Genomic DNA, 22,009 nt, shown 5'->3' on the forward strand with positions numbered 1-22,009 from the left:
GGCTTTCCTTGGCACCCTGGGCTTGCCATGGTTTCTGTCCAAGGCTTGACTAGCCTTGTGCCTGCTTAAAAGGGGGGGCAAAAGAACACCACTCCAGCATGATCAGTAAATGGACACTTTTTGAGGGGGTGCTTAAAATTTTTAAAAAATTAAATATTTATTTATTTGGTGTCTTAGTTGCAGCATGTGGAATCTTTGACCTTCACTGCAGGGTGCAGACTCTTAGCTGCAGCATGTGGGATCTAGTTCCCTGACCAGGGATAGAATCCTGGCCTCCTGAATTGAGAGTGTGGAGTCTTAGCCACTGGACCACCAGGGAAGTTCCAAAAAGTTAATCTAAAAAATTGAAATAATTGTAGATTCACACACATTTGTAAAAAGTAACACAGAAAGATCCCATGTACCCTTTTCCACCATGTTACCCAATGGTATTAATAACATCTTAGAAAATTATAATACAATAGCACTATTGCTTTTGATACAGTCAAGATACACAATATTTCAATCACCTTAGGAGCTCTCATGTTGCCCTTTTATAGCTACTTCCATTCCCTGTTCCCCTACCCCCATGCCCTAAAGTGGTGGAAATCACAAATACATTCTCTGTTTCTATAATTTTTGATCTTTCAAGAATTTTATGTAAATAGAATCATATGTGACCTCTTGACATCAGCTGTTCCCGCTCAGCATAATTCTCTAGAGCTTTGTCCAAGTTGCTGTGTGTGTCAAGAGTTTATTCCTTCTTACTGCAGAGTAACATTCCATTTATACGAAATGTCCAGAACTGGCAAATCCATAGAGATGGAATGCAAACTAGTGGTGGCCAGGGGCTGGGGGAGGTGTGGGCAAGTAACTGTGAAGGGGTACAAGGTTTCTTCTTGGAGTGATGAAAATGTTCTGGAATTAATGTTTGTAACTGCCATCCACAACTTTATGGATATGCTAAAAAACATTGAATTGCACACTTTAGGTGGGTGAATTGTATGGTATGTGAAGTATATCTCAATAAATCTGCTCTTAACCAAAGAGTATCATAACTGTAATAGTTTGGTTATGATCTGCTTCCCTGAATCCAATTTCTTGAGGACTGGTGTCGGGCAGCTCACTGTTACCCTCCAAGAAGGCCCTGCCTGTAGTAAGTGGGTAAAGAAATATCTCTCAAAATGAATTACCCTTAGAAAAGGGTTTCTCCACCTCGGCACTGCCGATATTGGAGACAGGTTCTTCTCTGTCAAGGGGCACCTGCTTGCACACTGCTGGGTGTTGTGCAGCATCCCTGGTCCCCACCTACTTGATGCCAGGAGCACTCCAGGCATGACAGCCACAGATGTCCCCGGACACTGTCCACTGTCCTCTGGGGGCAAAACACTCCAGTTGAGAACCACGAATTTAGAGCCACTGAATTTTAGCTACTGGAGCCTTCTAACGAAAGACTGGCAAACAGGGTGCTGATCAGCAGTACTTGGCTGTATCAGCAGGGCCATATTCACCCAGCCAGAAACTGTCAGCAGGGCAAAGAAACCCCGCTCAAAAGGGAAAAACCACTGCTGCTGCTGCTGCTAAGTCGCTTCAGTCGTGTCCGACTCTGTGCAACCCCGTAGACGGCAGCCCACCAGGCTCCCTCGTCCCTGGGATCCTCCAGGCAAGAACACTGGAGTGGGTTGCCATTTCCTTCTCCAATGCATCAAAGTGAAAAGTGAAAGTGAAGTCGCTCAGTCATGTCCGACTCTTAGCGACTCCATGGACTGCAGCCCACCAGGCTCCTCCGTCCATCGGATTTTCCAGGCAAGAGTACTGGAGTGGGTTGCTATTTCCTTCTCCAATGCAGCTTCGAAATCCCCAAGCTGAGAGGTTAAAGGGAAGTCCAATATTGGGCGGGGCTTGCAGCGAGGGGCGGAGCTTGAACCAAATCAAAGAGGGTCGGGTCTGGGACTCAACTGGAAGAGGGTCACGCCAAAGACCCTGGTGCTGAGCAGAGGGAAAGTGGGGACTCCGAATAAGGGGAGGGGTTTGCAGCAAGGGGAGGGGTTCGAGGCAAAGATACGCCCTTGGAAGCAGACTAGTGAGAAGGCGCGAGCTTCGCGAGGGGGGCGGGGCCTGTGGCGCGTGGCGGGGCGCGAGAGGCACGCGGCCCAGGCGCCGGCCAGATGACGTCATGCGCTGGCGGCCCCGCCCCTTCGCGCCTCCGGGTCGGCGGGCGCTTGGTGGAGACGCCAAGATGGCGGCGAGTAACTATTATGGCTTTGCGCAAGGCGTCAGCTCGCAGTACAGGTAACGGCCCCCGCGCCGCCCGCGCCGTCCGACCCCAACCCCGGCCCCGGGGAGGCCACGGCCCCGAGTTGTTTCTGTCGGGGAGAGCCGGAGGGGCTCCTGACGTGGGAGGGGGCTCTCGGCCTGTCGCGGGGATGGGCCCGAGGGGGAATTGTACCTCAGCGGGCACCGAGGTCTGACCACGGAAGGGGCTGCCCTAGGAGGATGCAGCACCTGAGGTGGGGGAGAGAAGACCGGCGTGGGACGGTACGTGACTGGGTTAGGGGCGGGGCAAGGGCCAAGGACAGAGGGCGGGGGTAGGGCGAGTAGGGAGAAGACTGGCCTGTGAGGGCACCTGGCGGGGCAGGGGGTGGAGCGGAGAGACCTCGGCGGGGAGCAGGGGAGTGGAGGTGCGAACCTGACCCCTGATTGGGAGGCAGGACAGCCTCGGAGGGGTTCCCGACCAGGCAGGGGGATTTTAAGTTTGGAGAGAGGAACCCTAGCGGGGGGCCAGGGGCTGCTAGAGAACACACAGACCCGGAGGGAGAGACAGAGGCCTGGGGGAGGGGGATAGAGGCCTGACTGGAGGGGCGGGCCGAGACTCAAGGGAGTAGCAGTCTGGACCTGAGGGAAGTCCTGAGATCCAATAGGAGAGCGGGCCCCGGGGGACGGGAACCATAAGGAAGGGTAGAGGGACCTGGAATCCTGGAAGTCAGTGGAGGAGGCCATTGGGTATTTGAGATGTTTTAACAAACTCGGAGAAGGGAATTCTTGCCTGGAGGATCCCATGGACAGAGGATCCTGGCGTCCACAGTCTGTGGGGTCGCAAAGAGTTGGACGCGACTGAGTGACTAACAGTAAGACTGGGAGGGCTTGCCTGATGTGGTAAGGAATCCGCCCGCCAATGCAGGAGACACAGGTTCGATCTCTGGGTCGGGAAAATCCCCTGGAGAAGGAAGTGGCAACCTACCCCAGTTTTCTTGCCTGGGAAATCCCATGGACAGAGGAGCCTGGCGGGCTTCAGTCCCTGGGGAAGCTGAGTCAGACACGACTTAGTGAATAAAATGCAATGCAGTACAACAGACAGGGACCCAAGCATTGGGAGGGGAGAGAAAGGAGCTGAGAGAAGAGCTGGTGGGAGGTGGGGGAGCATGGGGGTGGGCAGGGACAGGAAGCAGCCCTGGGAAGGAAATATCTAGGGGTAGGGACACATGGAGTGCGTCTGGACCCCAAATGTAAACACACACACACCATTTTCCATGGCTTCTCCTTGGAGCCTCTGTTTGGTGTGTTTCTCAGCTGGGCACGCAAGACCAGGTCCCCGGCAGGGATGTAGACAGAGCTGGTGCCCCTGGGGAAAAGGGTCCCCCTCCTCACATCATTTTCATGTGTCACCCTAGGGTCAGTTCCAGCTGGTAGCCTGGCAGAACCTTCTGGGCCAGTCGCTTACAGACTGGATTCGAACTGCCCTTAGGTAACTGAGAGACTGGTGTCTGCTTGCAGGATGGGCCTGTGTCTTCTGTTTCTTGCATGCTCTGTTTCAGCACGTTGAACACAGGTCAGGCTAGTGGGAAGTCAGTGCCCTCGTCTACCCAGTTGTGATGTTGCCATGTTCGCTCCTGTGGGGTCAGAAGGAACGAGGTCAGGGCTTGGATCCAAGGCTTGTGCAGCTTGCAGAGTTCTTCCTGTTTCCTGTACCCAGAGGATTCTCTAGGTGTAGCATTGACTAGACATAGATTTTCTGTCAGGGAAAGGATGTCTAGCCTGCTGTTTCCTGAAACAGAGTGTTGCGTTTTTATGTGCTCTTTCCCTGTTTTCGGCATCCTTGGTGGTGTTCTTACCCCCAGTGCTTAGTTACAGCAGCAGGACTTGGCTAGGCTGTCAGAGACCAAGGCCTTTTTTGGAAATGCTGTGTCCCTCTGCCTGCTTGCTGCCGCTTCTTTCTTTTCTTTCTCTCTGTTTCTCTTTTTTTTTTCTTTCTCCATTGCATTCTTCAGTCGGATGTGGAAAATCACTTGAATGTTGTGCTTTCTATTAAGATTATCTTCCAGAGGAGAAATCTGAGAATTGACACTGGTAAAACAGGTAATCTCAGGACTTCAAGATTCTTGTCATTCATTTGAATTAAGGTACTTGAACATTTTGATGCAGCTATTGTGTGGATTCTGATAACTTAAGTCATACAGTAAACATCCATGTAACTAAGGATGTGAAACTGTCATGAACTGAATGTCAGATTTGTCTGTCTTTAAAATTGTCCCCAAGAAGGTGTGTTATTCCTTAAGAAGTAGATTTAACTAAAACAGAAGCGTAGGAATTATAGCAAAGTAAATTTCAGTCTCACAAAACCTTGAAACAAGATAATCTGCATTATCTGAACAGTTTTAAGTTAACCAGACATTCTCTTTTGGGGGAAACGACTTTTGCTTGAAACCTTCAGCTGCTTTTAAAGTATGTATTTCTTGTGTAATGTGCCATGGAAAAACTGATCAGATAACATTTTGTGAGTACCTGCTTTGTGGTAGTGTTTGGACAGCAGTATTGACAAAGCCCATTTCATGAACTACCAAAGCAAAGACAGCAGTTTATTTCTTAGAGGAATTTTGTGTAGATTTTCTTGGCTTTTAAAACTGGTAACCACAGGGACTTCTCTGGCAGTCCAGTGATTAATACCACATGCTTCCATTGTAGGGGGCACAGATTCAGTCCCTGGTCCAGGAGCTAATAGCCCACATGCTGCGTGATGCAGCCAAAAAGTAAAAACTTTTAAAAAAGAAAGAAAGAAAAGGATCAAATGCACATTCACTGTTGAACTATAAGAAAAGTTTGTAATTCCTTGTTAATAATGGTGATTTTCATTTATTTCACCTTATGTGGTCTTTTAGATCTCTTAAGGCTTTTTTAGAGTTAGCGCTGTAAGTTTTCAGAATTAAGGATTAATCCCATGTGGAAAATTGACAGTGCGTTTAATTTGCACTGAATGCAAGTTTCAGTTGTGAGGCTGAGAGCTGCTCAAGAAATCTGACAGGGCCCTGTGTGAGTTAAGTCATGTTGGTAATGAAAGTATTGAGAGCTCAGAGCTGTCCGGTGGATGTTCACACTGGTGGAACATGACAGGCAGGCCAGATCTACTGTGAACATTTCCCTCTTCTTGCAGATTTTTTTTTTTTTTTAAGTATTTCTTTGTTTGGCTGCTCCAGGTCTTAGTTGCAGCACTCAGAATCTTTAGCTGTGGCACGTGGGATCATCCTCCCTGATCAGGGCCTGAACCCAGGCAGTTTTGTCAAAACACCACCCATCTAGTGTAGTTGGTGTCCTCTACCTTTGCATTCGTGTTAAATCTAAGACGGCTGTTGGATTTTGGTGTAATAATTGATTTCCCGTCAGGAGCTTGATAAGCTTTTGGTGTTTATGTTAATGGCTGGATTCCTTTACCTGGAGAGTGTCAGAAAGTTGGAAGCCTGAGTGACACCCCATCAAACTCCTTTAGTGGTACTAACACTGAGGAGTGCTGGTTACCGACTCTCTGTGTTGAGTAAGTCCCAGGCACTTGACATCTCTTCCAGTCCTCCCAGTTATCCTGTGAGCAAGGTGTTCTGATGCCTGTTTTGCTGATAAGGGAGTGAGGCTTGGGGTGCAGTAACTGGTGTAGGATCCCCAGGGTGACAAGCAGTGGGGTCTGGCTAGGCATGCGGGCTGCCATGCCTTTGCCCTTTCGTGGGGCTTACCTGAGTCTTCGAGGTGCTGGCGGTAGCAGACCAAGCTTGACACAGCCGCTTAGCAGTGGGGCCCGCTGGCGGAGACTGGGTTTCGTCATTCTGTAGGTGTTGCCTGGATCCTGCCCCTTTCGTTTGGGTCCTAGTCAGATTGTGGTTTAGGGCCATGTTCTTCAGACCTTGAGAAATGACCTTCTCTGGAGCAGGGAAGCCGAGGAAGCATCTAGTCCAGGGTGGTGGGGATGGTAATGGTAAGCCAAGCCGTATCTCTGTAATCTATCCCAGTCAAAACAGGTAGCTTGGGAAAGGCACTGGGGCCCACGCCAGCCATAGGGAGCAGCACAGGAAGACCACCCATTAACACACCTAGGTGGGAGCCTTGCCCTGTCAGGGCGGGCGCAGCATCCAGATTGTACCCTTGCCAGCCTCTGTTGCCTGCACCCACCCCCCAGCATGCCCCCGCTCTGGTCTCCAGGCCGTTCCAGAATAAACCTTCCCCTCCAAGGCCTGTCTGTCCCCTGAACTTAGGTCCCAGGAGCACAAGCTGCCAGGGAGAATCTGATGTCATTGCCCCGGGGACTGGGGTGGGGCTGGTGGGAACATGACCTGACTGCTCCTCAGCAGCACCTTTGTTCACTCCTGATGGGATTAGCTGAAGTGGACCCTGGGAGCACAGGGCACAGGAGTTCTGTTAGAGTGTGACTCCTATCATTTTTTTAAAGGCCCATCTCAGTCAGGCTGAGATACCTGTTAGGGGTTGAGTGAGAGGGGCCCTTGGAAGGCAGTTTTGAGTGGCAGCTCTCAACTGTAGACAAAACCTGATTTCAGGGTATTTTAAGGAAAACCTTTCAATTGATAGAACTGTGTTATCTGTGTTTCTATCGCAAGTACATGAGGTACATTGAAAGTTTTTGAAGTGTGGATTTTGAGTTTTCATTTTATACATTCTAGAACCAAAAGTCAGCTCATCAACCTCAGAGTATAAGTTAATTCCTAATATAGATTTTTTTTCTCAACATATTCTGTTTCTGAATGTTTTTTAGTTTCGTTTTGTGTTTTGTCTGGATCTACCAGTGTATATATTTAAAATGACCAAAACAGCTACATCAAATTTAAAAGCATTTTCAAATGACCCTTTAAAATTGTTTTTTCACATTGAGTGTAATTGGTGTTCTTCTGTGTGGCTGTGGAAGTAAGGACCAAGACCATTGACCTGGATGAATAACTGAAGAGTCCTAAAAAGTAAGGTAGACAGGTAAAAAGGTATTCGTAGACCTTGTATTCACTCTTTATTTTATATTAATAGATTGAAAGTCTGAAACTTCAGATCAGGGATTGCAGACAGCCTTGTGAGGGGCGTACACGTACGTGTATGAATGGAGTCTAAGAGGATAGAGGGTGCATTGGAGGAGGATCACAACAGGGCCTGCACACCCCACCCCCACCTGTCATTGACTCATGGGACTGAACTTAGAGTCTTCCTGCTTTCCCAGGGATCCCACAGTCCCTGTTCTGTGTGAAATTCCCCAAGTTCTAAATACCAGGACCAAATTCAGACTGTGTGAGACAGATGACATCTGTTTCCATTCTTTGACCTTCCTTTATGTTCTTGAGGATACAAGAATGTACAGGAAGATAATTAAACATAATGTTTAATAAGACAGGAGGATAGGAAGACATTATAGTTTACATTGAATAGTTGAAAGGAACAGTACCTATTTCAACTAGAAGGGGGAGACCTCCATTTCAACTGGTTTTAGTTATTTAAGAAAGTTCTGGGTTTATGTGTGTGTCTGTGTATTAAAAATTGACAACAGTTTTTGTTTTCATCACGACTCTGAGCTCTTTAGATAGCTTATTCATCTGAAGTGAGGAATGATGTCTAATTCAAAACAGAATTAGGAAGCTTTGACAAAGCACAGAGATTTTTTTCTTGTTTCTTTTGTTTTTTGCATGTCTGTGACACCTTAGATCTGAAGGGTGCTCTTTGGTAGAACCTTGGTAGGAAAAGCTTTGGTACCACCCAGGGTCTCACTGTTTGACTGATTGTTTCTTGTTCTGTGCCTTGTGCTGAGGCATCTGCCATCAGCCGGGAACTGACCTCTGCCTGTCTTTCTTCTTACACTTGTGTTAGAGGATTTTTGCAAGGTTGCTAGACCTTTTTAAATTAGAAACTTCATTTGTAAATATTTGGGGGAATGGGACTTTTTTTTTTTTTGGTAGGTATTTTGCTGCTTTGGGCAGTTTTCTCCCCCCAGAGGTAAGTTGCATTTATGGCACATCACTGTTCACTTGCCTTTTACAATTAACTGTTGACTAAGAATTGAGAAGGCTTCCATGGTGGCTGAGTGGTAGAGAATCTGCCTGCCAGTGCGGGAGGCACAGGTTCAATCCCTGGGTCGGAAACATTCCCTGGAGAAGGAAATGGCAACCCACTCCAGTATTCTCGCCTAGGAAATCCCATGGACAGAGGACCCTGGCAGGGTACAGTCTGTGGGATTGCAGAAGAGTCAGACATGACTTAGAGACTAAATAAGATTTGAGAAATCCCTTGCTTTGGTTCTGCAGCACTTTGTAGTTTGGAAAATCAGTTCCATAGACTGAGATTATCTCCTTGATAGGGAGCAGAATGAACCATAACTTCTCAGACTCTTGGAATGAATGTTTTAAAAAGCCAGTGGCTTCTTTTAAATTTTGAATGTCCTTTGTTGGATCCAGGGTTGGTGGTTCAACATATGTTGTATTTGCTCATGAGGAACTCAGATTGGCTGTCTAGTGGCTGCACCCTGGGTTGATGCAAGAGGCACACGCGGTAGACCAGCACCAACATGGCTGTGGAGGTTCTTCTGCCCCTTGAAACAGCAGGAGAGGGCTGGAACCACGAATGAGCCCTCGGTGTGCCCAGAGCCGCCTTTTAAGGGTTTGGTTCATTGCAGTAAAGAGGCGCAGCCACACTGATCCTGGTTGACCTGCACTGCTTTGGCGGGGGGTGGGGGGGGGGGTGGGGGGGGCGGGGTGTGTGTGTACATAATGCTTTCTGTTTAGCTTAACCAGCATGTATCAACAAGACGGCGTTCTTAAGCATCTGACCCACAGCGTTAACCATGCAGCCACCCTCCACGTGAGAACTACATTCCTTTTCAGAAGAACAGAAGAGGATTCTTGGAGTTTCACTGCCAAACAACATGGCTCACCCTTGAGGCTTAGGAAGCTCCCGTCAGCGGTCTCAAACCCCTGCCTCGGGAATGTCCAGCCATCCTGTGACTCTTTGTGGAGGCTCAGGCTGGCCCTGACGGGGGAGCTGGGGTCTCCTGACTACATTTCAAAGAAGGTTGCAGACGGGGGCAGAGGAATGAAATTCTCCATCCTCTTCCTAAGGGCCCAAGGATTTAGTGCATCAGATCTAAAATTTTCCAGGGCGTTTTCTGGGCATCCCTGGATCTGAAATGGGCATTTCATATGGAGAATGCATATAGCTTTCATGGTAAAAAAAAAAAATCCGTTAGAAAAAATCAGAATTGTTACGGGTATAAATGTACGGTATGTCATATGTTTTGACATAAAACCCTTGTCAACCGAAGTGCCAAACGAGGTCATCTCTGGGTGTGTATATATGCGTGTACACACAAAGTAACAGATGTGATCTCATTGCCAATAAAACATCTGAACACCTCCTCCCTGATGAATGTCTTGAGTGAGCATGTTAGCCTTACCCTAACCCTAACCCCTGAATGCTCCTCAGCCATGTGAGGAGTCACAGACACACCTGGGGAGCTGACCTGGGTCGGGATGCCGAAGCCAGGGTTTTCTCCCCATAGCCCTGCAGAGTTTGTGATCATCTAGGCTGAGATGTCTAACTGTCCCGCACTCAGGTTTAACCCCTCAGTCTGGTTTAGTTTAAGCCACGGGATGGGCAGGGGGAGTGTTAGGAGCAGGGCTAATAAATGAGTGAGTGAAGATCTCTGCCCTGGAGGGAAGAGTCCTTGATTTTTTTTTTTTTAATGTGGACCATTTTGTAAAGTCTTTATTGAATTTGTTACAGTATTGTAACAAATACTGTTACAATAGTAAACTGTTAACTGTTAACTTCTGTATTATGTCTTGATTTTTTGGCCATGAGGTGTGCAGGATCTGAGCTCCCTGACCAGGGATCAAACCTGCAGCCCCTGCATTAGAAGGTGGACTCTTAGCCACGGGACCACCAGGGAAGCCCGTGATTTTATTTATGTATTTATTTTAACACCTATAGCTGATTAATGACGTGGTGGTGGTTTAAGGTAAATAGCGAAGGGACTCAGCCACACATATACATGTATATCCTTTCTCCCCCCAGCTCCCTTTCCATCCAGGCTGGCACATAACATTGAGCAGAAGTTCAATGTGCTATACAATAGGTGGGAAGTCCATGATTTTAAAAGAAATTACTGTGTGAGGTTTCTCACCACTGTGTTTCCAGGAAAATCTTTTTTTTCCACTTGATTTTTTCTGCCCCAAACTCTGCATGTTTTTGATCCTGTGTGTGTTCTCACTGTGAACGATTCTTTGAAAGCAGTCTCCAGCAGAGAGTTGTCACGGCAAACCTAGAATGACCTGTCGTTCCTCCTGACGGTCCCTGGGACATTTCACCACCTACCTGTAGCTCCCTCAGGTGTGTGCCCTTCTGAAGTGAGGTCTGTGCTCAAGATCCGACATGTCCTTCATGGTTGGCCTTATAGGAGCAACCAGAGTGTGTCCCATGGGAGAGACCCCCAGGTCGGGAAACCTAGCCTCCCCAGATGTATCCCCTCCATGTCCCCATCAGCTCGGTGACTCACTGAACAAAATGACATCCATGGGTCTCTCCATTCTAAAATCTTATGACTCCGCACTTCCAGTGCAGGGCGCTCCAGTTTGATCCTTGGTCCAGGAATTAAGATCCCACATGACATGTGACACAAAAATTACAAGTAAATACAATAAGAATAATAAAACAAGTTTTAAAAATTTTATCTAGATGTTTAGTCACCCAAAAAAGCCTGGCTCCCTGAAACAGAATTCAGACCAGAAAGCCATCAGAGGATACTTACCTGGGGCCCATAGACGAGAACGCCAGCTAGGACTTCAAGTCTGTGTCACTCAGATATGCTTCAGCCTTGCTCTTCCTGAGCCCACAGGTGCCGGTGCGTTCCCGCAGCTTCCTGCCTCAGTTCCCCCCTCCCAGGCAGGGCAGGGAAGGTGGCAGCCGCTGGGTCCTCGTCACAAGGACTGTGTCCTGAGCGCTGTGTGGCAGTGGCACACCCTGTGAGCAGCAGATGAGCACACAGCAGCAGCCGCAGCCGGGGCCCCTGGCTTAGGGGAGGCTTCACCTGGGGTCAGTTCATGACTCTGCACTCCTCAACACTCCCGCCCAGCGCCCTGCTCTTGCTCAGGAATCTCCTGCAGACCACGCTGGATTCTCACACCTGCTCTCTGCAGTGGGGTTTTTTTTTGCTTGCTATATTTGAATTGGAGTAGGAAATGGAAACCCACTCCAGTATTATTCTTGCCTGGAAAATTCTGTGGACAGAGGAGCCTGGCAGGCTACAGTATGTGGAGTCACAAAGAGTCAGACATGACTGAGCACAAAAAAAATATTTAAATTTGGAGCTAATACTGTAAAGTTGGGAGACTTTTCAGAAATTTCTAGAGGATTGCTTAAAATGGGAAGAGCTGGCCACCCTGGGAGGCCTTGTGAGCTCCGGTGAGAGGCACTGTAGCACATGAGTTTTTGTTTGTCACACTCTCCCAAAAGGTAGGCGTTCCATTCTCAGGTGAGTAAACTGAGGTCAGGAAAGACTAAGTGACTTGCTCAAGGCCCCACAGTGAGCAGAGACAGGGTTGGAAACCAGGTGGTGTGTCTCCTGTCCCAGCCCCTAGGTTGCAGCGCTCCCAGTTCCTAGCTTGAAACCCTGTCAGCTTTTCCCTGGTCCCTGGCCCTCAGTCCTCATGCAGAGCCCTTGGATCCTCAGCTGCTTCCTTCCACCTTGCTCTCAGGGCACATCTCATTTGTTCCTGTGCAGTTTTCATCTTGAGGTGACTGACGACAGGGGGCGGTCTTGCCCTTGAAAGTACATTGATTACATTCCTCTCCCCAGCCCCACTCCGAGAGAAGGGAATATGCCATGTCACGCAGGGCCAAATAAACTTTGCCTTTTACCCTCTCCCCCATGGGAGAACAATGTCCTTCCAAATTACCTGGGCCTGTGAAGCCCCAGGTAATTACAGGCAAAACTATGCCATGTCCAGGGCATCTGAGAGGGCAGGAAGTCAGAGCTTTCATCTCATTCTTAAAAGGATCCTGAAAAAGACTATTAGAAACTGACCTCTTTGGACTTCCCTTGTCTGGTCAAGCAGTTAAGACTCCACACTTCCCTGCAGGGGGTGTGGGTTTGATCCCTGATTGGGAAACTCAGATCCTGCATGCCACGTATCACAGCCAAAAAAATTAGAAATTGACCTCTCACCAAGGGGAGCTAGAGAAGAGGTGTGGGGACTACCCCTTCAGACTTGGAGCAGGGAGCTTGGGCGGGAGTGACAGCGTCCGCTGCTAACTTACCTGCCGCTCCCCTCCCCACCGCCCCCCTACGTTAGCCTCTAATCCCCCACCCCTGGGCACCCCGACCTTGCAGACCTGAATCTCTTCAGCAGCAGCCCTGCTGATGTCCAGGCCAGATTGTTCCCTGTGGGGCCATCCTGGGCACTGTGGGGTGTTGAGCAGCATCCCTGGCCCCCACTTATCAATGCCAGGAGCCCCCCCAAAGTAACCAAAAATGTCCCCACTATCACCCTGTGTCCCCTTGGGGCATGATCACCCCAGATGAGAACCCCGATCTAGATTACCTAGGTTTTGACAACCGTACGGGCCAAGCCTGTGGAGGATTTCCCATGAGCTGTTTTTTGGCACTCCCAGCTCCTAAAACCTCCATGTGGTAGATCCGTGGCCAAAACACCGCTGTCATTTATGTGTTTCCTTCTTATGGTATTGGTTTAGTTGCTAAGTCGTGTCTGCCTCTGTGACCCCATGAACGGTAGCCTGCCAGTCTCCTCTGTCCATGGGATTTCCAAGGCAAGAATATTGGAGTAGATTGCCATTTCCTTCTCCAGGGGATCTTCCTGACTCAGGGATCAAACTTGAGTCTCCTGCATTGGAAGATAGATTGTTTACCACTGAGCCACCAGGAAGGAATTCCTTCTTACATTCTTTCCACTGGGACCTTGCACTCTTCCCATTGGGAAAATACATCTATTTCCCTGGCCCTGGAGCCAGGCTTTCTCATGCCTCTCCTTGGCCCATAGATTGCAGTGGAGGTGATATCACCATATGTGCATATATGGAAGGTTTATGTCCCCCCTCAAATTTATATATTGAAACCTAACCCCTAAGTTGATGGTGTTAGGAGGTGATGCCTTTTGAGTGGTGATAAGGTCATGAGGACAGTGCGTCTTGAATGGGATTAGTGCCCTTTTAAAGGGACCCCAGAGAGCCCTCTCATCCCTTGTGAAGTGCAATGTGCAGACACTGCAAGAAGGTAGCCATCTCTGAACCAGGACTTGGGCTTTCAGCAGACACTGGATCTGCTGGTGTCTTGGTCTCAGACTCCGCAGTCTCCAGAACTGAGCAGTTTCTAAGTTCCCACTCTGTGGTGTCATGTAGAAGCATCTGTTTGAGCTGCTAATCTGATTCTAAGCCTAGACCGCCAGAGCCTTTGCCCACATCCTGTTCATTCTCGGGGGTACCCTGCTACAACATGGGGGACCCCAGACTATCCCACTGGAGGAGGAGATGCCACAGGGAGGAGGGCCTTGGTGCAGGCCCTGCTCTCCAGGAGCAGAGCTGCCTGCCACCGACCTCAGTTGCAGCCCAGCCCAGTGGCAGCCCACAGGGTGAAGAGCAAAGTAATGGGTAGCTGTTTGGTTTGTTTGTCTTTGGCTCAGCCACATGGCACGTGAGATCTTAGTTCCCCAACCAGGGATTGAACCCACACCCCATTCGTTGGAATCTTGAAGTCTTAACCACTGGACCACCAGGGAAGTCCCAATGATGGCTATTTTAAGCCAGGGATCAGCAAACCTTGTCCTGTAAAGGGTCAGAGGGTAAATATTTTCCACTCTGTGGGCGTCTTAGTTCAGTCTGCTTTGACCAAAACAGACTGGATGACTTGTAAGTAACAGTTTATTCCTCTGAGTTCTCATGGCTTGAGGTCTGCCATCGGGGCACAGACAGGGCTGGGCTCTGCTGAGAACCCTCTCCAGGTTGCAGACACTGACTTCTGTTTGTCCTCACATAAAGGAGCGCAGAGGATGGAGGAAGCCCTCCTGTGACTTTTTAACTTTTTATTCTGTATTGGGGTGTAGCTGATTCACATCGTTGTAATAGTTTCAGTTGAACAGACAAGAGACTCAGCCATACATATACATGTATTCATTCCCCCCCAAACTCCCCTCCCATCCAGGCTGCCGCATAACATTGAGCAGAGCTCCCTGTGCTATCATAGGTTCTTGCTGGTTATCCATTTTAAACATAGCAATGTGTATGTGCCCATCCCAAATTCCCTAACTATCCTTTTCCCCCATCCTTCCCCCCACCAACCATAAATTTCCATAAATTAATTCTCTCAGTCTGTGAGTCTTTTTCTATTTTGTAAGTGAGTTCATTTGTATTATTTCTTTTGAGATTCCACATATAAGGGATGTCATTTGATATTTCTCCTCTGTCTGATTCACTTTCATCCTATGACTTTTATAAGGTCACTGATCCCATCTCAGGGGCCACACCCTCATGACCTCATCTAATGCTAAATTACCTCCCAAAGGCCCCACCTCCTAACATCATATTCAGGGGAAGGGGGTTCAGCATAACAGTTTTGCAGAGACACGGACATTCAGCCCACGGCAGCAGACTGTACCATACATGTCGCCACTACAGAGCTCTGCCACCCTAGGGTGGAAGCAGCTGAAGACGAGATGTAAACAAGCGGATGAGGCTGTGGGCCATCAAAACTTATATTTTGACACTGATGTGAATGTCGTATACTTTTCACGTGTCATGAAATCGTACTCTCTTAACCCTCTCCAACCACTGAAAAATGCAAAATCCATTCTCTGCTCATGGGCTGTGCAAAAACAGGCAGTGGGCAGGTGTGGCCACACTGTCCAAGCCTTGCTGTAAATCCCTTCCGTTTCTCTACCGGTCTAGTTGGGGCTCCACCATGCCACTCCTGAGAAGGGTGTGAGACCATAGGACCTGCACATCCCCTACCACCCCCGCCCCACAGCTTCAGGGCATCTGTGCTCTGCTTCCTCACAGAGCTTGCTCTGCTAAATAAATGCCAGGACACCCATGATCCTCCCAGACCATGCTGTTGTGAGCAGTGATTTAGCATATGGTGGGCCTAGTGTTCCCTTTGGGATCACAGCTAGTGCTCTGATCATTGTCACCAAACATTTATTTACTTGACTGCTTGGCAAGCCCCCATTTGGGTGTTTGCAAAGCTCTCGACTACCAGCCACCAGCATGGCCGGACTTTGTGCAGGAGGCCTGAAGTCTCGTACGTCTTCTCCCCACTTCCACCAGGCTGGTTGAGGCCCATGTGTGTCATGTCCTCTAAGGACCCTCAGCTTCTCCCATCCACAGCCCTCACTGCCTGTCTAGTCCGCTTGGGCCATCATAACAGAGCACCACAGACTGGGCAGCCTAAACAACGCATATATTGCTCACAGTCTTGAAGCTGCATGTTCAAGACCAAGGTGCCGGCAGGGTTGGTTTCTCCCAAGGCCTCTCTCCTTGGCCCACAGATGGCTGCCTTCTTCCCACGTCCTCGTGTGGTCTTCCCTCTGTGCAGGCATCCCCAGTGTGTCTTCTCATAAGAACCCCAGCCTCGCAGGATGAGGACCCCACCCTTATAGCTTCATTTAATTCTGTAAGGACTGTATCTCCAAACAAGTCACATTGGGGTTAGGGCTTCCTGTGAACTTAGGGGAGGGCACGATTCAGAGCATAGCACCCCATTAGTACCCTGAAACAGGACAGATCTCATCCTAAGAAACCTCAGTGACTCCCATATTCTGCCTCGCATCCCCGAGCCCACTGCCCAGCCTCCTGTCACCCACAGCTCCTCCATGCCTCCACACACAGGGCTGTTCTGCCAACCTCCGTGTTCATCTCCCATCCCCACATGTGTGCCAGGCCCTGGTCTCAGCCTGGGGGCTGCATCTGAACCCCTCTCTGGAACTCCAGAAACCTCCATAATCAGGCCTTTCATGTCCGGGGTTGGTGGAGGAGGCTTCTGCCACCCACCCGGCTGTCAGCACAGCCATCCTCCCAGACAGCATGTTTCCATCTCCCCTGCCCCTCCCCCAGCATCTCAGCTATTCCCTCAGGAGAGGTGCTTCCTCCTGTCATCTGAGCAGATGGGAGAGTGACCTCTAGTAAGGTCAAGGGTGTTTCACCATCCCAAATAAAACTCAGAGCTGGGACTCCCCTGGTGGTCCAGTGGCTGAGACTCTTTGCTCGCAATGCCAGGGGCCCAGGTTCAATCCCTGGCTAGGGAACTAGATCCCACATGCTGCAACTGAAGATTCCGAGTGCTGCAACTAAGCCCCAGCGCAGCCAAAAAACAAACCTCAAAGCTGATGTATACTCAGCCCTGTGCATCTCACAGCCAACCAGCCTTCTCACAGCTGTGACCTTTGCCTGCCTTCATAATAAACCTGATGGGAGCACCCTGCAGGGCACAGGAACACCTGAGGTCTCCCAGCACTGAGTTAAATCAAGGCCATCTGTGGGCAGACGCTCCTCTTGTCCTTGACTTTGGTTTAGCCTGTGCTAAGTCGTTTCAGTCATGTCCAGCTCTTTTGCAAACCCATGGACTATAGCCCAACAGTCTTCTCTGTCCATGGGATTCTCCAGGCAACAATACTGCAGTGGGTTGCCATTTCCTTCTCCAAGGGATCTTCCCGATCCAAGGATCAAACCCATGTCTTTTATGTCTCCTGCACTGGCATGTGAGTTCTTTACCATTAGCACCACCTGGGAAGCGGTCTTCAAACCTCAGGGTGTGTAATCATCACTACTCGGGGTTGTACACAACCAAAATGTGGTTGAGTTCTCAGTTTGCGCCTGCAGATGTGCTATCTTGAGCCTGATACCCAGTCAGACAGCAGCCCGCAGCGACCCAGGGGTCCTTCCGGAACCGGGTCTAGACCAGGCATAGTTGATCACGTGATGCCACCCATCGCGGCCTGGGTCTCAAAGCTGGTGCCCTGGGACTGGGCATGTCTTAGACCAGTAGCTCTCAATCGGTGTTTGGGAGTATCTCTGGTTGTCACGACTGTGGGCGCTCCCGGCACTGAGTGGGTGGAGGCCAGGGATGCTGTTCCAAAGCCTGAAGTGCCCAGGACGGTCCCCTACGGAGAGAGATGGGGGTCACAGTGTCAACAGGTCCAGGAGCAATAAACCCTGCCCTAAATGGAGCAGGCCATTGAATCTCCTGGCATGAACAAGGTCAACAACCGCCCTCCTCAGTGGTTCCCTGCATGGGGCCCCCACTGGATGGAGACAGCTTTTAACCTGAGCTAGGTCACTGCAGCAGCCAGTGAAGAGCACCCCAAAATTGTCTCGGCTTCCTCGTTGGGGCCCTCAGCTAAAAGATGACAAGAATCACCCTTCCACCCAGGAGACACTTGCCTCTGCCTCCTCAGCTGGCACCACTCAGTGCGCTGGGCTTCAGGGATGGAGGTGGGGGCCCGTGGCGTGCTGGGAAGCTTGGGACTCCCCTGGCCGTCCAGGGATTGAGAATCCACCTTTGCATGCAGGGGACGTGGGCTCCATCCCTGGTCGGGGAACGAAGATCTCATCTGCCTCAGGGAAACTAAGCCTGCATGCTATAACTACTGAGCCTGTGTGCTGCAACAAGAGAAAGCCCTTGAGCTGCCACTAAGACCTAGGGCAGCTAAAAAAAAAAAAAAATCTTTTAAAAAAAAGAAGAAGGAAGTGTCAGTGTGCAGTGCTGATGGCCTCTTCCCCAGCAGAGGCAGTAGAGCTCAGTCCAGAGAGCTCCAATTCTGTCCTTGCAGCTTGGACAGCTCAGACCGCCTTGGTGAGCCTTGTGGGTGGCTTCAACGGCATAGCCTTTTATCATCCTCCCAAAGTCCATGCCTTCCGTTTTCCTTGCCGGTTTGGGCTGGGACCACCCCTGTCCCATGGACTGTCCCACGTGACTGAGTCAGGAGAAGGTGGCCCCAGCTCCCCGACAAATCCTGGTGGAGCTGAAGCAGGCACCTTTGCCCCATTGTCCTCAACCGTGCCCTGGTTGGAGCTGGTGGGACCCAGGCAGCACAACAAGCCCTGAGGGGAAGCTGGCACAAGAAGACATGTACAGAACATGCACAGAACGCAGGTGACGGTAGAAAATCGCAAATAGTATGTGGTGGTTTAAAAACATAGCCATAGGGACTTCCCTGGGGGGGGTCCAGTGGTTAAACACTCCACTGCAGGGGGTGCCGGGGAAGCAGGATCAATCTCTGGTCGGGTAACTGAGATCCGGCGTGTCTCACGCCGGATATAAAAAATATAATAGGAATCTTTAAAAAGATAATAAAATTTTTCCATAAGTTCTCATATTCAACATATAAATAAGCTCACTCCTTCCTTCATAAGTTGGGGCCTAATCCTATCCCCTTGAGGGTGGGGTGGATTCAGTGGTTCACTTCTTTTTCTTTTTTTAAATTTCTTGGCCATGCCACCTGGCATATGGGATCTAGTTCATTGTGCACATGCATGCTAAGTTGCTTCAGTCATGTCCAACTCTTTGTGTCCCTATGAACTGTGGTCTTCCCGGCTCATCTGTTCTCCAGGCAAGAATACTGGAGTGGGTTGCCATGCCCTCCTCCAGGGGATCTTCCCAACCCAGGGATGAAACCCACGTCTCTTATGTCTCCTGCATTGGCAGGCAGGTTCTTTACCATGAGCACCGCCTGGGAAGCCCCTCTAGTCTCTGACCAGGGATCAAACCCACGTCTCCTGCATTGGAAGCCCAGAGTCTTAACCTCTGGACCACCAGGGAAGTCCCTCAGTGGTTCACTTCTAACACAGAATGTGGCGGAAGTCATGCCATGTGATGTCTAAAGCTGGGTCATAACAAGGATAGCTTCCGTCTGGTCCTTCCCCTCTCTCTCTCCCTCATTCTGGGGGAAGCAGGTAGCCATGTTGTAAGAACACCCAAGCAGCACTGGGGAATCACCAACCTCCCCACCGCGTAAAGGAGCCATGCTGGACGCAGCGCCCACTACGCCAGTCGAGCCTTCAGACGATGCTGCCCCAGCCGGCTGCTGCTTGAGTCAGAGCCCACCCACGCAACCCCCAAATTCTGACCCACAGAAACTATGAAGATGGATGATAACTACTGTTTGGAGCCACATCACTGGGGGTAGTTCTCTAAATTGAAGTATAATCACTTATAATAATCTGTTAGTTTCAGGTATGTAACATAGAAATTTGATATATTTTTATGCTTTACAGAATGGTCACCAGGGTAAAGTCTAGTTATCGTCTGCCACCATGCAAATTTATCAACTGTATTTATTTATAAATATATCCATATTAATAACTACTGTTAAATATAGTATTACATATTTATTAATAATAATATTAAATGTGTCTTTATTGCAGTATTATTGACTATATTCCCCATGCTGCATATTACATTCCTGTGGCTTATTTAAGGACTGGTAGTGTCTCCCTCTTCATCTCCCTTACCTGTTTCCCTCGTCTGCCTGCCCCGCCTCCCTCTGGCTACCACCAGGTTGTTCTCTGTATCTACGAGTCTGCTTCTGCTTTGTCATGTTCCTTCATCTGTTTTATAGATGCCTCATGTAAGTGGGATCACGTGTTGTTTGTCCTTCTCTGACTTATTTCACTCAGCATACTACTCTGTTGTCAAAAATAGCAAGGTTCCATTCTTTCTTACAGCTGAGTGATGTTCTGTTGTGCACACACATGCCTGTGTGTGTACTTAAGTGTCTGTTGTTAGATGAGTGGATAAAGATACATACATCTTCTTTATCTATTCATCGACCCATGGACACTTAGGTCAATTCCATGTCTTGGTTATTGTAAATAATGCTGCAGTGAACATTGAGGTGTATAATCTTTTCACTTCAGAAGATTACCCAGAAATGAAATTGTTGGATCATGTGTTAGTTCTATTTTTAGCTTTTTGAGGCGCCTTCAAACTGTTTTCCATAGTGGCTGCACCAATTGACATTTATCGGGGGTAATTTTTAACTCTTCGATAGCTAACTGATACATAATATAGATACCATCCAATAGTAAAATAGGCAAATGAACTGTGATAGAGTCAAACAAATGAATAGCCTTTATGGTTTGAGAGGCCCAGGGCAAAAGCACAAATGGAAGCTGGCATGCCATGTCCTAACATTTCAACATTATAGACCAAGCTGGCAAAAATTAGATACCATATGTCCTGTCCCACCTACCTCAACAAATATACCTTTCTAATGAGCAAGGAAAAAAAAAAGTGACATTGGTTTATAGCTGTCAAATCATCATAGGTTACTATTGAGTGTGCCTGGTGCTGGGTTGGTGATGTTTGGGTGTCTGAGATAAAAACATACTGATTTGTAAATGATTATATATTCTGTAAACGTTATGTTAGGTGCTTTCTTTTCAGTATGCATGATGTCTGTGTAATCAAGATTTTCACATCATTTGAGTTTTGTTACAATAATGACCTGAAGCAGCTGGTGTGGGCTGACTTGTGTTGCATAAAATTCATATTTGGCCATTAGGTTTGGGGCATCAGGACTTCAGTCCTAACTAAAGAATGTGACTGTAGAAGATAGGGTTTTTGAAGAGATAATTACAGTGAAATGAGGTATTGTGTGTGTGTTTGGTCGTATCCAACTCTGTGACCTTATGGACTGTAGCCCTCCAGGCTCCTCCGTCCATGGGATTTTCCAGGCAAGAATACTGGAGAGGGTTACCATTTCCTTCTCCAGGGGATCTTCCCTGGATCTTTCGACCCAGGGATTGAACACTTGTCTCCTGCATCAGTAGATGCGTTCTTTACCACTGAACCACCAGGGAAGCTATAAATGAGCTATTAGGTATGGCCCTGATCCAATATGCCTAGTGTCCTTATAAGAGGAGGAGATTAGGGGACCTCCCTGCTGGTCCAGTGGCTAAGACTCCATGCTCCCAATGCAGGGGGCCCGGGGTTTGATCCCTGGTCAGGGAACTAGATCCCACATGCTGAGACTAAAAGATAACCTGCATGCCACAGTGAAGGTCGAAGATCCCATGTGCTGCAGCTAAGACCTAGCACAGCCAAATAAGTCAAAAGAGAGAGAGATTAGGACACAGACACATAAAGGGGGACCATATCAGGATGTGGGGAGAAGGACCCCAGCAGCCTGGGGGCCAGGACACTGCCTATCGGGTCGCTTCCATCCACCATTCCCCATGCTGCTATTTCCTGAGTGCCTGCCACGTGCCAGGTGCCCCTGTGGTGCCGGGAGATGGCCTGAGACCCACTGCAGTTCCTGGGGCTTCACAGTGATAGAAGTGGCGGTAGAAGGATTACGTCAGGCGATGCTGGGAGGGAAAATGAAGCAGATGACGGGGGCAGGGTGATGACTTCCAGGATACTGCTGCTTTCCTTCCAGGGCTCAGGGAGGGCTGGAGGAGGAGGCGAGTGAGCGGTGTGGGCAGAGATGGGGCCGAGGACCTTGGGAAGCTCTGAACAGGACGGTGACCCGGTCAGGTCTGTGCTTGAAGAGGACCCCTTTGGCTGCCAGGAGGAATGAGGAGCTGCTGGCCAGGAGCTGGGCAGGGTCCTGGCAGGGCAATGCAGTGGGCTCTGCTTGGCCCTCAGCGCCCCCAGCATGGCCGGGATAACACACCTCCAGTGTGGCCCCCGCTTCTCCATGGGTCTCCCACTGGGCAGGAATGGCACTGTGGGCACCATGTGTGAGCCTAGTGTAGGCCCAGAATGTGTGTGAAGGCA

The 22,009-nt window shown here is 49.3% G+C and overlaps 1 protein-coding gene across 1 annotated transcript in view; it reads left to right on the forward strand.

Annotated features, from left to right (window-relative positions):
- The first annotated feature begins 2,155 nt into the window (after positions 1 to 2,155).
- The window catches only part of ZFR2 (zinc finger RNA binding protein 2), a 44,925-nt gene continuing 25,071 nt past the window's right edge, over positions 2,156 to 22,009 (forward strand). Inside the window, exon 1 of the mRNA XM_068981012.1 lies at positions 2,156 to 2,271. Within this exon, the coding sequence (XP_068837113.1) occupies positions 2,156 to 2,271 (116 nt within the window). The remainder of the gene's footprint in view (positions 2,272 to 22,009) is intronic.

The sequence above is a fragment of the Capricornis sumatraensis genome, chromosome 9 (assembly GCF_032405125.1).
Source record: "Capricornis sumatraensis isolate serow.1 chromosome 9, serow.2, whole genome shotgun sequence".
Classification (NCBI taxonomy): Eukaryota; Metazoa; Chordata; class Mammalia; order Artiodactyla; family Bovidae; genus Capricornis; species Capricornis sumatraensis.